Genomic DNA, 14814 nt, shown 5'->3' on the forward strand with positions numbered 1-14814 from the left:
CTTCTCTAAAGATGTATTTAAAAAAAATATTCGACATGATAATATTTTAATCACTTTGTTTTAAGGATATGACACTTGTCATATTTTAGAAGAAGAGAAGAAATAATATATTTTTATAGAAATTAACTCTTTATTTGACAGATTTCACTTTTTAAAATTTTGATGAATGTAACGGCGTTACCTCACTAATTAAATATTAACACTGTATTATGTTGTCAATTGTCGATTTTCTACTTTTTATCAGTGTTCTAAACATTGATTGGTTGAAATTTAAGTAGCTATTGTTAAGCTGCTGTGAATATTTTCTTTCAAGTATTAGATAATAATCCCATAGTTGGCAAGAATTTGTTAACTTCTATATGCCGTTACCTCACTAATACAAATTAAGTGTATTTTGTTGGCGGCTGTTATCAGTCATCTGAACGTGGATTCGTTTAACTTAGGATTAGCTATTGTTAAACTGCCACCAATTCCCAACAATAGTTGAACAATGGGGACTGCTTTATGTTCAAAAATAGCTACTACGGTGCCCTCTATCCAGTCAAAACATGTTGCGATATAAAATTTCTAAGACGAACAGGAAGTTGAAATTTTCTCAAATAAATCAAATGCCATCATTTTTCAGGCATGTTTTCAGAAATAACTATCGTTTAAAATACTATTGAGTTTTGACCGCGATACTAGCATCGAGCATCTGAAGACAAGTCGTGCCGGATGTTAAACATTCCCTATAGTGCCATAGTTGGTAAGAATTGGTAAATAGGATCTGCTTTGGGGTTTTTTTCTGTTTCTTTTTCGGAGTAAAGATTGTGTGATACAAGAAGGGTAACGACGAGTTACCGGCTAATTTTGGGCTTTTTTTTTTCTATGTACTTTTTAAGGAAAAGGTTGATTGTTAAAATAAAGGTATTCTATTGATATACTTTTTATTGCATGGATATATTATTGTTCTTTGTACTCGTTGTCTCCGGAGGAGTTCATATATAGCATAGTCCAAAATATAAAACTTTCATTTTCAGTTGTCCAGACTATGTCGCAATTTTTATTTTACCATAAAAAAGGTCTAAATATGATATTATATCTACATGTAAATTCCTTTGCCTCAAGCTATGATAATGATGATATTTTTGACTTCTTTTTTTTAACATAAACTCTTTTTTTTTGTACAGTACCTGACAAAACAGAACCTTGTTCTACGAGAAGTAAATGAAAGCCGATTAAAAGTCTACGAGCAGTTGGAAGTCTCAATCAACGATCTCGAGGATTCAAATAGAAAATTAGTCGAAGAGTCCAAGTCCGATAAAAGTCGTATTAAAAGGTGAGAATATAATTTTGTTTGTATGTATTCATATAATTAGTTAAACAGTTATGACTGTGTGGGAACTTAAGGGCTAATCCATGTAATTGGCACGTAGGCTCATGCAAATATGTATGAATGAATTTATTAGCATTTGAGTACGTTAACATTAGAGAAATTTTGCATGATTTTGTGGTTTTTGAAGTGAAAAGATGTATAGTTGTAAATATGGAGGACAAAGTCTCCTATTTCTTCTCAAGGTTCAATTTAAATTACTTTGATAATAATAATAATCTTTTGAATGTTGTGAATATTTATTTCTCAAATTATAGTTGGATAAATTATAATACTAATTGGAATGGAATTGAAGTACTGATGGCTGCGTACGTACAGACAATTCTATTAAATATATGAAGCCATACTAAAAATAGTTGTGGATCTAGAATGAAACCTCTCTTAATGTGTTACTTACAAATTTCATTCCATGTTAGTTGCTTGATAAATAGTCCGAGACCGAAATTTCCTTGTCTCATAAAAAGTCGATCATAAATTACGTCAGTTTTTTCTAAAATGACCTGGGATAGGATCCAGACCGAATTGGGGTATATATTATGTGTTTGCCACTCATCATACTTTCTTTTTCTATCTTGAAATTGGAGACAGGGACTGCTCAAAGTTGAAATTCAATTATCACAGCCTTTTCATACTAAGAAAATAACTTCGCTAGATGAAGCGAGGCGACGCGAAGAATATATTATTAGAGTTGGAGGAGAGGGATCTCATTTTGGAGGATCATGAAAGTAAACGGAAGGTCTCATTATGTTGAGAAGGCTGTGAGTGTGTCTGTTTTGGAGTAGTTCACTCGGAGTCGATACGTCAAATGAGGGATTAGAACGGAGGAGATTATTATGTAAGGCACTAGAACTTTTTCTTGTATCTACCATGAATCATTACTGTATGATTATTTTCAAGAATACCTTGTACGGTAGTTCATCGATGTTCAATTGTAAAAATGCTAGAAGAGACTGAGAGAGACGGATTTGCTATCTCCAATTTCCGTAGAGGGTATTCCTTAAAATATTTTATTTGATGATTCATGGGGTATATGTAAAAGAAAAGGACTGAGTTCACTGATCGACTTCGAACCCTCCCACCTAACATACTCCATAAGAGACAAATTCACATCCTCCTCCACATAATAAGAACTTCCATCTACTTTCATGAGCACTTTACTTCACCTGAAAGTTATTATCTTATTATAAAGGGTGGCAATAATTGAATTTCAACTTTTTGTTATCACTCTAGAAAGTATAACATGCGCGCAAACTTATAGAATGTACACCTGAATTTTATTACGAGACCAGTTCAGACTGGACCAAATTATTTAAAACTATAACAGTCTTACATGGGTCTATGATTTCCAAGCCGAAACGTAACTCGAATAAATACAGTTAGGTTGATAAGGATGACTCATATATCTTTGTCGGTAATAGACACCTTTAAAATAAGCCTCTTCTACGTATAAATAAATCATTTGATATGTACTTAATTAGTTCACAAGGGTAGATTGCATATGTATGTACATTGTACATTAATAAATGTCTACCCTTAAGAATGAATAACTGTTTATTTCACAATTGTTGCATTTTGTAAGATGTGAACATGTTATTCAACGGAAGTCACTCTATCAAAAGATGGACGACGTCATGAATGGTCTTTGTTTTGCTAAATGAATAGCACTGTATGAAATCTGATAAAAATTTTAAGTTAAATGATCAGGTCGGACATATAAATATACATTCTTAAGATATTCATAAAAACAATTGTTTTGTAATTTTTAATTTATCTAAGACCATTTGGCATGGTGAAATATGAACTAACGGACGGACTTTCGAAGGGCTTGAGTCTTATCTGATTGATCGAATCGTTTATTTTAAGGACTCGTCTTACTACTCTTTAAAAAAGAGTCCTTCATTTTAAACGAATCGTTCAAAAATGACACATCACTACAACAGTGTATTGAACAAAATTAAGTCTAATGCAATATTGGTTTCAAGATATTTTATGTACATATTTTGAATGAGAATAATGGACTAAGCACCTATCTAAGTATGTAGTTACATAACTTTTTTTAAGTGCATCAAATATTTTATTTTAATATACCTTCATCGTTCGTATTTTTGTAATAAATAAGAAAGGAGAGCCATTGAGCCACCTCCCACACAGAAGGGTTGCTCTTATATAGTTGTAATAACAACGATAGTTACCTTGTATTCAAGCAATTGTTTGTTTTTTGTAATGGGAGTATTAATAGTGGATTTCTTATGTAACCGTAAATTGTTAACCAGTTTATAAATAAATTATTTTCAGCTTGGTTTTGGCCAATAATCGATTAGAATCCCGAATGGAAGAGTTGCAAGGCTCAATGGAGGAGTCTTCATCTCGTAATAGAGTTATCACTACCACGTCTACGTCCTCTCGTTCCAAAAGAAGAGAAAGACGAAGATGTTCAAAATCGGATACAGACACTGGATCATCTTCTTCCTCTATTCAATCCAGCAGTTCAGATGATAAGTTTTTGGAATGTAACGACTCTTTAATATTGGTAAGATTCCATCCTAACCTTGTCAATTTTTCTCTTCCTTCTGTCATCATAATATCCTTCATGCTTGAACGTCAAATAATATGTACCATAGAAATAATGAATATGTTAATGAGGGGTCATTGAGTGGGTATTGGTTGTTTTTGAGGTAGTTTGGCTCATAGGAGGAGAAGGAATATCATTTATATTTCTTCAATGGCCTTAATTGTACACAAATATGTTATTGTATTGATGTATGTGCGTGTAGGTAGATGGAGTTAGATCTTAAATATTTTGAGAGTCCAAGATTGTATGTTGACTTGACTGTAATTTTGAACATATGTGTGACCTATTTAAAAAAAAAATTACATTAATAAATTATGGGCTTCAGGTTTATGTTGTTGAATGAGAATGAGCATATAACATATTTTGTTAACGGATTTTCGCCTTTTATTAAAGGCGAATGAGAGTGTGTACACAATAATGTTCCCTATTAAATTGTTTGATATTTGACAAAAAAAAAAAGAGAGAGAAAAGAAGTAAAATATATGTTTTATATTTTTTAATTACAAGAAGCAATTCAGATTTGTTTTCGAAAGTTGGATCAGAATCTAACGAAAAATGAGTTGGAAGCAAAAAATAAAAAAATAAAAAAATAGAATCTCTTATCTTTTTTTGGTCAAAATGGCATTGCCAAAATTGTTGGAGTGTATGCCCTCTCTGTTCGGTGATTATAGCATACCAAAAATGCTGGATTTTGAACTGAGAGCTCCAAGGAAAGGCTAATATTACCTTGGAGCTAATCAAATATCCTGAGGATGCTGTCGTCGAGGCTGTGATGAAGGCTAGTAGAGGGCATCGTACATAATAAGTTTTGTTTAAATAATTATGTATTGTAATTTTATTGCCTATCAAATAAAAAGTCAGAAGCCTTTAAAGTTTAAAATAGTTGTTCTCTAACGGGGCTCCTTGTAGCCCTTGTGTTCTGCAGTGCATCGTTAAGAAGTTCACTGGAGATTACATAAATAAAAAATAAAACACTTGGTTCAGTATATTTTAAACGGTTCATAATGGTTTACAGAAAATTAAATTTTGTGAGAAAAAGTTCAATATTCAGAGAAAATTATTTCTTTTTGAAAAAATAAATTATATTTCAAATACTAAATTTTCTATTAGAAAGATAAAATAAAACTCTTTAATTTTTTTTTTTTTTTTTTTTGGGGGGGTATACAGCCCCTCCAGCCCAGTCCCTGCGGACGCCCCTGTTACACACCCTGTATATTCAGTGGTATGATGATTGTTTGAAGTTACCTATTTCTGTTCATGACATTTCTATATAAATTTAAAATTCAAATGATGTTCCCTCATTTCTTTTCCTAGCACCCTTTCCCGACCTCATTTTATAATAAATTACCTATAATTAATTTACATCAAAATTAAAATGCACTTATTTCCTTCTAACCCTGGTGTTTTCTTAAAAGAACAAGGACGAATGTTCCTCAAATGAAGTCGAAGAGGATATTGGATCCAAAGAGGTTCTAAGTGAAGATGATGAGGAAACCTCCCTGACCAAAGACACATCTTCTGAAACATCCTCAAGAATAGGAAGTAATTCCCCTGCTTCCTCAGGATATTCTTCCGAACAACCCTATCGTTTCTCTATTTCTTCCTCCGATAACTTTGAAAATAAATCATGTTTGGTAAGAGATTTACAGACCATTATTGCAGATCTATTATATTAATCAAAGGGAATGGAAAAAATCATGTCAATTCTTTTATATACACAAGATCAATTTTAAAAGAGGAAATATGCCCTGCCCCTGTATTTGATTGAAAAAAATAGCGACCCCGCAAAGAGTAGATTCTTCACAAATTAACATCTATTTTCTAAAATAAAAAAAATCGAAATTAAACTCAATTTTTTATAAGTTTATGTTTACAGTATGCCCTGCTCACGGAAAAACTGACCCTGTACACATACTCATGGCATTCATAATATAATTTGATATCCTTTCAGCCACTTAGCATTCCTAATAAAGATGAGAGCTCAAGTACCTCTGGCAACTCTGAGAGTGATTCCCCATTTATGGTGAGTCAACAAAAGATATCCGAACTCCAAAAGGCATTTACTCACCTCAATAGTGAAAATGCTTTACTCAAAGAGGAAATAGAGAAGACGAAACAGCAACAGGAGGATGCCGACACAGTTCAAGAAGAAGTATTAAAAATCAAGGATGTGAAGTATGGAAAAAAAATTTATGAGATAAAAAATTTCCTTTTTTAAACAAACCCTTCTGTTTACTTTAGAATTGGTAAACTTTGTCGAAGATGTTTAGGTAACATAGAGAACCCATTAGCCCAAGGTCTTAATGCTGTTCAACAAATCGTTCAACAAGTTCAGAGCGACTTTGTACACGAGGTAAGTCAAACATTCGAATGTTTGTTGTACATAATATGTTCCTTCTACTGTAATGTACATTCATTTAGTGTTGTGTCGGTTCTTATGTAAGACTGCAGTCTGGTCCAGTTTAGCTCTGCATGTCATTCCTAAAACTTATAAAGTAACTCAACTTTATTTCTTCTTATTTTAATCAGTTCTAGAACTGACAGTCCGATGACTGGACTGGACGGAATAAATAAGGACTAACACAACACTACATACATTCAATAAACCAATCAGAATTATGTATTGTAAATATCCTCTTTATTTTCTTATAAAGTAATAAATTTTATATATTTATTACTATGCATTTTCTAGTGCATGGCTAAGATTCATCCAAGCGCCCTGCACCACTTTACACCTGCACAAATCTTTCTCTCATATACCTACATAGATTCATTGTATATCAAAATATACAATATGTTATTCTATCTTTTTTTTATTACCCTAGCTTTTTCGCCAGCACACTGCAAATAATTCCTCCTCCAATAGTAATTCTCTTTCTGAGGAGCAAGCTCCATCTCTACGAAGAGATTGGGGATTGTTAATTAGAAGTCAGAACAAATGGTTGGATCTTTGGCTATTCGTTTCTTGCCTTATGACTGTTACGTTGGGTTTGGGAATATCCATGATATGCAAATGAGATCTATCTCTACTGCACGCACACCCTCTTCAAGCAATCCTATACCAATCTATTATTATGTACTCTGTAGTCAAACCGACTAACTATTTTTTCAGACTGGTTATTGTTTAGTCATTGTTTTTCTTCACACTTCTATCTCTCAACTTGGGTATTTTTCCTGGTTTACATATATAATACTATTTTTTCAACGAAAATTACTTGTGATTTGAGCGTTATGTATTGTTATTATAAATTATTTTCTGTAAAATGCATGTAACCCGCACTAAAAATTATACACGTAGAGAATCATCTATAGATAAGTTAAGCACCACTGAGACTGTGATACAGATATATACTATTTACCTATCTACCTTCCACTACGACTTTGACCTTTCTTCCACTTTTGCACACTTCAAATGTGCGGGGATTTGGATTCAGGTACGTCTCCTTCTTTCTTTATTTTGCTTGCTTATTTTGTGAAATAATGTGTTAATGTAGTAAACATATTAATTGTTGGATTGATATAAGTACCTAATTCAGTATTGTTAATAAAATGTTCTCACTTTTTTAATTAATAGAAAAATTCGACGACATTGGCAGAATTAGAAAAAAATAAAGAGGGAGAAATGAAGAGTGGATGTGGATCCATTGAGTCCTTATCGGAGTCTCTCATTCCCCACTTTCCAGCACCACATAAATATTCTCCGCCCATTCATCGAAATGCCTTGCCTTTTATATCTTTACAAGATGAGTTAATGATGTCCAGTGTTAGTAAAGGAGATGTTGAGTCCGGATACACATCCCTTTGCGGAAGGTACGTATTTCAAAACTTCTACATATAGTCCTGAGTCAACTGATCCCTTTTCTTTTTTAGTCGCAAAGATTCTTCTTCATCAATCTCTTCATCCATTACTTCATTCATTCGACGTAAAGAATCAAATGGTAGTAGTACCTTATTTCGAAGAGATTCATTATTGAGTCGTAAAGACTCGATGCAGTCCACTTGGAGCTCACCAGAGTATGATTTGATTTTATCAGAAGTGAGGGGTGGAGATACCACGGCCACTTGGTCTGGTCCAACCTCCATTCTCCTTCCGGAATATACAATCCCTGAAGAGAAGTGTGAGGAGCTCCATCTATCCAGAATGTCATCTTCAGAGGATAATTGCTCCTCTGGATTTTTTGAGTCCATTCCGTATAAAGATAATCTTCTCCTATCGACACCCCGTTCCTTCAGCAAATCCTCTCAAAACGAAATGTATCTCCAAAATTCATTGCATCAAAACTATAAGGATATTTTCAAGGAAATATTTACCATTCTACGCAAAGCTCAATATTAAACGTCCCTACTACAACAAACCATTGATATTTCTGGGAGTCTATTACGAGCTAATAGACTTCCAGATTCTGTCAAATTTATTTATACAAATATATAGCAATATATATATTTCTTCTTGTTACTATTCGCCTTGTACGTCGTCCTCTATTCGATCCCCCTCTAACTTATAAAATATTACCATTTTTCGTTCCTGATTTATTTTTAAATTTCATTACATTATTGTGTATAATTTATTGTCGAACTGAATGAGATCGACTTTCAATTGGTTGTGCCATTGTGTCTTGTTATTTACATTCTTTTTGTTCAACATTCCATTTTTGAAGAAGCCTCAATTAATTATAATGGTTCATGCTACCTTAATACTATTTTCTCCTTGGTTTCTATCTTTTTTTAAATATATTATAATTACTTTTTTTTTTTTTTTTTTAATATAAATATTTCATTTAAAATTTATAAGCATAAAAATGGATTTTTTCATGGCCTGTTCTAGTTTTTTCCTTGAATGTCTATTAATGAATAAATTTTCTGATAAATTAAAATTCATGTTTCTTACATATAATTATACTATTTCAGATTTATTAGAATAATATATTTTACTTTACATTTTTGTAATATCCTTTCTTACTTATTATGATTTGCGTAATGGTGTATAAACTTTTATTATGGAGGGTGGGGTAACAAAACATCCTTTTTAATAATGCTTAGCAATCAAACTGTAGAAGTAGTAGCGTAGTTTTATTCTAATGGCAAGATTCCAAGAAATTATTTCTTGGAAATACAGTCACTCGCTACCATGCGTTGGGGTAGGGAGAAAAGTGCGTTTGCCGTTGGGAAAACAAATATTCGCATTAAAAATGGTTTGACATAGTATTTTATACAATTGAAACTAATTAAAATTTAGCTCCCGAGTTTTTAATATTGCGGTTTATGAAAACCAGTTAATTGCTTCAATTTCTAATATACAAATAACTATTTTTTTCAAATTTACTTTTATAATTCGAAATTAGCAAAATTCTTTGAACACAAACAACTCAACGGATATTCATGCGAAAGAGTTTGAACTAGGCACTAGTTCTGGATCAGATCTGGTGTTATGCAAGAATTGTTAATTGGATTATTTTGTCTAAATTGGGTAATTAAAACCCCACTTATTCTGGAAAAATCAAGATTTTTTCGAAATTGCTAATAACCAAGGCTGTTCTTTTATCGGTGTATCAGTTCAAGTGGTTCCGATTCTTCAACCGCCAGAACCGGAACCGACAAAGTAAAACCGAGACAGCAATATCTTGCTTATCGGTCTCAATTCTCGTCCTTTTATTCCTATATAGAATATACAATGAATATTATTAAAAAAAAATCAACCTTAATCAATAAGACAATTTTTGGAGTTTTTTTTTTTTTTTTTTTTTGAAGTTGCTGTGTTTGACAATGATTTTTTTTTTACTTTGCCAGGGTATTTGAGTTCCAAATTGATAAGGGCTTCTTATGGATCTAGAAAAGGGGTTTTAGGATCAATCCGGTATAAAAAAAGAAGAGGAAAGGGATGAGGTAGATTATGGATCCAGGTCCGCTACTAAGGTTGTTGGGCCCTATAATATGATAACTATAATATTTCTTAAGCCAGGGTTTCCAAAATTTACTATGGCAAGGCCCCCTCCTAGACTCCTCTCACGGCCCCACTTTGAAAACCATTTGTCCTAAGCAACCTTAGTTTTCAAGGATCCTGCTGGAACTTGGAGGACTATGCACTCTGCGTATAAGGTAGCTTGGCCACTGTTTGTATCTTATATAATTTCTAGGCCCTTAATTTTCTAGTTTTAAGTGCCCGTTACCAAATTGAGCCTGTATAAAAAATAACCGAGACCGAAACTATTGAATAGAAAGAACCGAGACGGGGACCGATAGAACTGCTGAACCTGAACCGGGTACAACCTTGCTAGTATCTAATTATTTTATTATCGTAAGGCCCAATGATCTCATTTTAAAATCAATTTACTTTAAAACTCTTCTTTCTCCTAGCAAAATCTCATTAGCCGTTTGCTCATTGTTTTTATTTAAAACTTCCCCTTTCTTTGTATGTACGTATCAGATATATATGTCAAAATTTATTTTCTACAACTGATTCCTGCCATTCTAAAACTATTTCTGCTGATTCTCTTTTAACTGCTTCATTTCTTTCTCCTGAATTTACTTATATCCTTAGTTATCTGTAGAACTATCTATGGTCCGTTTTCTTTCTTTCTCCTAGTACAGTGCTCATTTTTTCAACAAACATTTGTTTCTAAAGTAATTTAGCCATTGATAAGTAATTACACAGGTTATTTGCAAATTTACACCAAATTCATTCTCACCAGTTAAATTAATGTGAAAGAAATTGAGAAATCATGGTTGCACAAATAAAATGATTGTTTTTAAATGTAAAACTTCTGTTCCGAAATAGATTTTTTTTTTTCATTAACTGAAAGAAGAAACATTTATTTAGATTGTTTACATTTTCTGTTTAGAAACAGCTATATTTACACATGGTTAAGACTCTCTAAATTCAGGGGCGTTCGCAGAATGTGGTCTGGAGGGATTGTAGCTTTTTAGGGATTACTAGAAAATGTAATATTTGAATATTTTTCAAAAAATTAAACATTTCAAATCTAATTTAATTTCTATTTCCAGAAAGTTAAATTTTCTGCAAATATCGATGAATTTTGAAATTTTTCTCCAAAAAATTTAGTATTTGATATTTTTTCCAAAAAATTTACTTTTTGATATTTTTCTCCAAAAATTTAATATTAGATTTTTTTTTTCCGAAAAATTCAATTTTTTGAAAAAAATTAAACTTTTCAAATGTTTTTCCGAAAAATTTTAATAATCAAAAAAATCCAAAAATCAATCGGCCCCCAAAAAAAAAAAAAATATATATATAATCCTGCGGACACCCTGAAATTAAATTTTCTCTTTATTCTAATCCAAAAGTTTTCAAACTTTTTACACTGTTTATCACCTTAAAAAATATCAAGATCTTCATGTACCACCATTATATAATACTAGGAAAGAGACCCACCACCCCTTTATGTCGTTCTTCCATGCACCACTTGAGGGAGATTGAGTGCCAAAAAATGTTGATGTACTTTACTCAGATAGAGTGCGTTGTGAAATTTTCTTCTTTGCATGCGCCATTAAAAAAAAAAAAAAAAAAAAAATAACAACATGTCTGCAAACTGTCACACCACTTTGTGGGAACTATATATTTTTTTAGTTTGCTTAGGCGCTATTATATAAATTTAATTAGGATAAAAGTTGCTCGTCATTGATCAAAATTCAGACACAAAAATCTTATAACTCATTTCAAAATAATTAAGATCCTTTTCATATTTGACTGTAGAATCATCCCTTAGTATACAAAATTGATTAATATTATTCTAGGGCTGGCGGCAGAGATGTTGCAAAAATGATACCGTCCCCTTAACTGACACTCAGATATGTTTCGAAAAGATGTTGAATTCTTCCCTCCTTATTCTTGACTATACTTATTTGGTTCTTTTGGTCATGCAATGCTTATGCCCGACCTGATTGTCGTTACTCAGGGATGAACAAACTTATTAATTATTAACTTTAATTTTTGATCAAAGACCACCTTTTTAGACTAATATTTAAGTACTTTCCTTTTTATTACATTCGTTTACAACGTAAAGTGCACCACAAGTAATCCATCTTATACTCTTCTTCCTTGTCCTGGATCTGGGAGGAGTTCTTGAATCTTCAAAGGAGACTGTCATCAAGACAGTCTCCCGTTTCTTGGGACATGTCGAGGCCTTAATTAATGCCGAATGCGATTATATTGAATAATAAGAATAAATTTTTGATTCAACTTTCTTTTAGCGTTGGTTTTTTTTGCCAATCGTATAATAAGTGTAGGAAAAAATCTTTTTTTAATCGTGTTGGTTGTTAAATAGAGGTCGCACACTGTATATTATATATAGAGTTGATATAATGATGGAAATGATAGATTTTATTATAGGAATTAAGTCGTGTACATGATTGAAAATATACTTATAGCAATGATAATCTAGCTTCATTAAATCAGATGTATGTACATAGATAATCACTTAAAAAAGAAGAAAGGACGTCGAATTAAGTATTATACATGTTGCTACTTACATCTACTTGAAACAAAGAGAATACAGGTGTGTATTTGTATTTTTTATAGTTATGTAATATGCGGTTTGACGAAATATAATTTGAGTTTTTAATACTTAAAAATTAACAAATAGAGATATACAAATGTGACAAACTTATACTAGATTATGATGTAACATCTTTTAAGGAGTTCTCAATGGATAAATCCATTTGTAGATGGTCTGCAGGATTGTGTATGTGTATGTCATAAAATATTCATTAAAAACGTACATTTTTACCATGGAGTGTTTTTATCCTGCCATCATTTCCATAAATTCTGAAACGATTCAAAATTATAAAATAAATTTAAAGCTATTATAATAATTAATTATTTCGGAGGATAAGCAAAAAAAATAAAAAAATACTGCAATAAAATAAATCTGCCTTATTGAATGAATATATGTCTACTCTATTAAATAACTAATTCGGGACTGTCATAAATATATAATTAAATAAATATCCGTATTAAGCATTACTGCCTTAACTGGGTCTACTGGGTATGCGGTATAATCATATATATATATATAAAAGGATTGTGATTAGCGTATAGATCTTACAATTATCACGGTTTTTTTTTATTTATAATTACGTCAAAATTGGGTTGAAATCAACACTGTTCATCCTTGATGATTTCTCTTTCTCCTTCAAAACTATATAGTACTTTATAAACAAGCCACTTAGTATACTTCTGTAATGCCAGTTATATACTTAAGATTATGTTCTGTTTTTAAACGTTATGTGGGGTATTTTTAATAAATAATGTATTTTCATGAGCCATAATTGTAGATCCAAATCCTTAGTTTGCACAAATTGTGAAAATGTGTAGGAAGGAAATTAAATATAGTAAACGGAACTGATATCATATATGTAAATCACGCAACTTATGTAGAATATATATTTGAAAATGCACTTGTTAACTCCTTGAATTAAACTAAGGATCACTATATACTCTCCTTTGCGCCATTGAATAGTTAAATTGTAATATACAGTAATATTCACCATCAAAATCTAATGTGCCAGATCCGTCCTCATCAACTTCCTCAATAATTCCATCGATATCGTCGGATGTAAGTTTATTGTCTAATTCACGAAGGATTTCCCGAAGAGTTTCTGTAGAGATGTATCCATTCCCTTCTTTATCGTATATCCGAAATGCCTCTTTGAGCTCTTTTTTAAGCGCTTCTTCATCTTCTTCAATGAGAAACCTCGCAGATAACTGACAAAACTCCCCAAATTCAAGAAGACCCGACCCTTTAAATTAGATATATTTAATTAATAGAAAAAATAAAGCGCTACAGACCCCTTACCGTCTTCGTCAATTTCTTCTATAATATCTTTCAGCGATGCCGGCTTAACTTTAAGCCCCATCATACTCAGAATGTTCCCTACATTATCAGCAGGAATAGCTCCATCTTCATCAGCGAAACCATCAAAGCATCTTTTGAGGACGTGAACTTGTTCGGTGTCCAAGCCCATTGCGTCCTAAGAAAGATATAATACAATTATATATCATATTGTAGATACGAATTAAATAATGTCCGTGAAGATTTGCTTTTTTGAGTTATTTTACAAGAGCAGTAAATAATGTGTGATATTTAAATATTCTGCATCATAAACATTAGAGATGAATATGTACATATATATTCATTCTATGCATGAAAAGCACTCCCAGAATCATATTCCTCCTGCACAATGTAATGCATAATTAAACCCTTACCTTGTTTCTTTCATTCTATGCATATATTATATGTATATTTTAAACTATGACAAGTTCATTTATTTGATTAAGATGTGCTACTAAACATAGGTACTTGGCATCTATGCTTTCGAAAGGAGAATGTATATATATACTAAAACTACTTAGCCTTACCATTTCTTCTTGGCTGAGTAAGTCTGTCATGATGTATTTTTCTTCTTCTTGATTTAAAACACTCCGAATATACAATAAATCCCTTCTCTAAAGGAATAGTTGATGAGAACTAAAGTATTTTATCTTTAATGATTATGAAAATTTACAATATATATTATAATTTTTTTTAGGGAAAAGTTATAGTCGATTTCTAATAAAAATAATAATAAAAAAAAAAGAATCATGCGCCTTAAGATGAGTCCAGAATTATTCCCACTCGTTTCAACTAAAAAAAAGTTCAAGACGATTCAGGCTCAACTCACTCCTAATACAAAGAATCGTAATATATAAAATAAAGTTTGTAAAAATGAGGTTTCTTGATCGAAGAATATGAAGAAGAAAAAATGCTTTCCCAGAAGTTCTTTTTTGAATGTTGTTGAATATTTATTTTATTCTTCTACTCCTCTAACTTCACTCATGTTTAAATGTCAGAAGTTAAGTCTTCATAGTATGAAT

General features: G+C 31.7%; 2 protein-coding genes across 5 annotated transcripts in view; one reads left to right on the top strand and one right to left on the bottom strand.

Moving 5' to 3' along the window:
- Window positions 1-8891, top strand: part of Cen (cerebellar degeneration-related protein 2-like) — a 174338-nt gene extending 165447 nt beyond the window's left edge. For 3 of the 4 annotated variants that reach the window (XM_040715367.2, XM_040715381.2, XM_040715374.2), the window contains 7 exons: window positions 1170-1318; window positions 3668-3902; window positions 5360-5578; window positions 5896-6119; window positions 6186-6297; window positions 7519-7754; window positions 7815-8891. In XM_040715367.2, the coding sequence (XP_040571301.1) occupies window positions 1170-1318; window positions 3668-3902; window positions 5360-5578; window positions 5896-6119; window positions 6186-6297; window positions 7519-7754; window positions 7815-8280 (1641 nt within the window). In that variant the 3' untranslated portion in view covers window positions 8281-8891. Of the gene's footprint in view, window positions 1-1169; window positions 1319-3667; window positions 3903-5359; window positions 5579-5895; window positions 6120-6185; window positions 6298-6769; window positions 7379-7518; window positions 7755-7814 lie in introns of those variants that run through there. The other variant, XM_040715389.2, reaches the window with a different exon arrangement.
- Window positions 8892-12261: 3370 nt separating this feature from the next.
- LOC121120520 (troponin C, isotype gamma) lies at window positions 12262-14814 on the bottom strand. Its single transcript, XM_040715405.2, has 4 exons — window positions 14320-14814; window positions 13757-13931; window positions 13449-13700; window positions 12262-12726 (listed from the first exon to the last, which is right to left on the bottom strand). Exons 1-4 carry the CDS (start codon window positions 14347-14349, stop codon window positions 12701-12703), a joined length of 483 nt encoding a protein of 160 aa, XP_040571339.1. The 5' UTR covers window positions 14350-14814; the 3' UTR covers window positions 12262-12700.

Source organism: Lepeophtheirus salmonis, chromosome 1 (genome assembly GCF_016086655.4).
Source record: "Lepeophtheirus salmonis chromosome 1, UVic_Lsal_1.4, whole genome shotgun sequence".
Taxonomy (NCBI): Eukaryota; Metazoa; Arthropoda; class Copepoda; order Siphonostomatoida; family Caligidae; genus Lepeophtheirus; species Lepeophtheirus salmonis.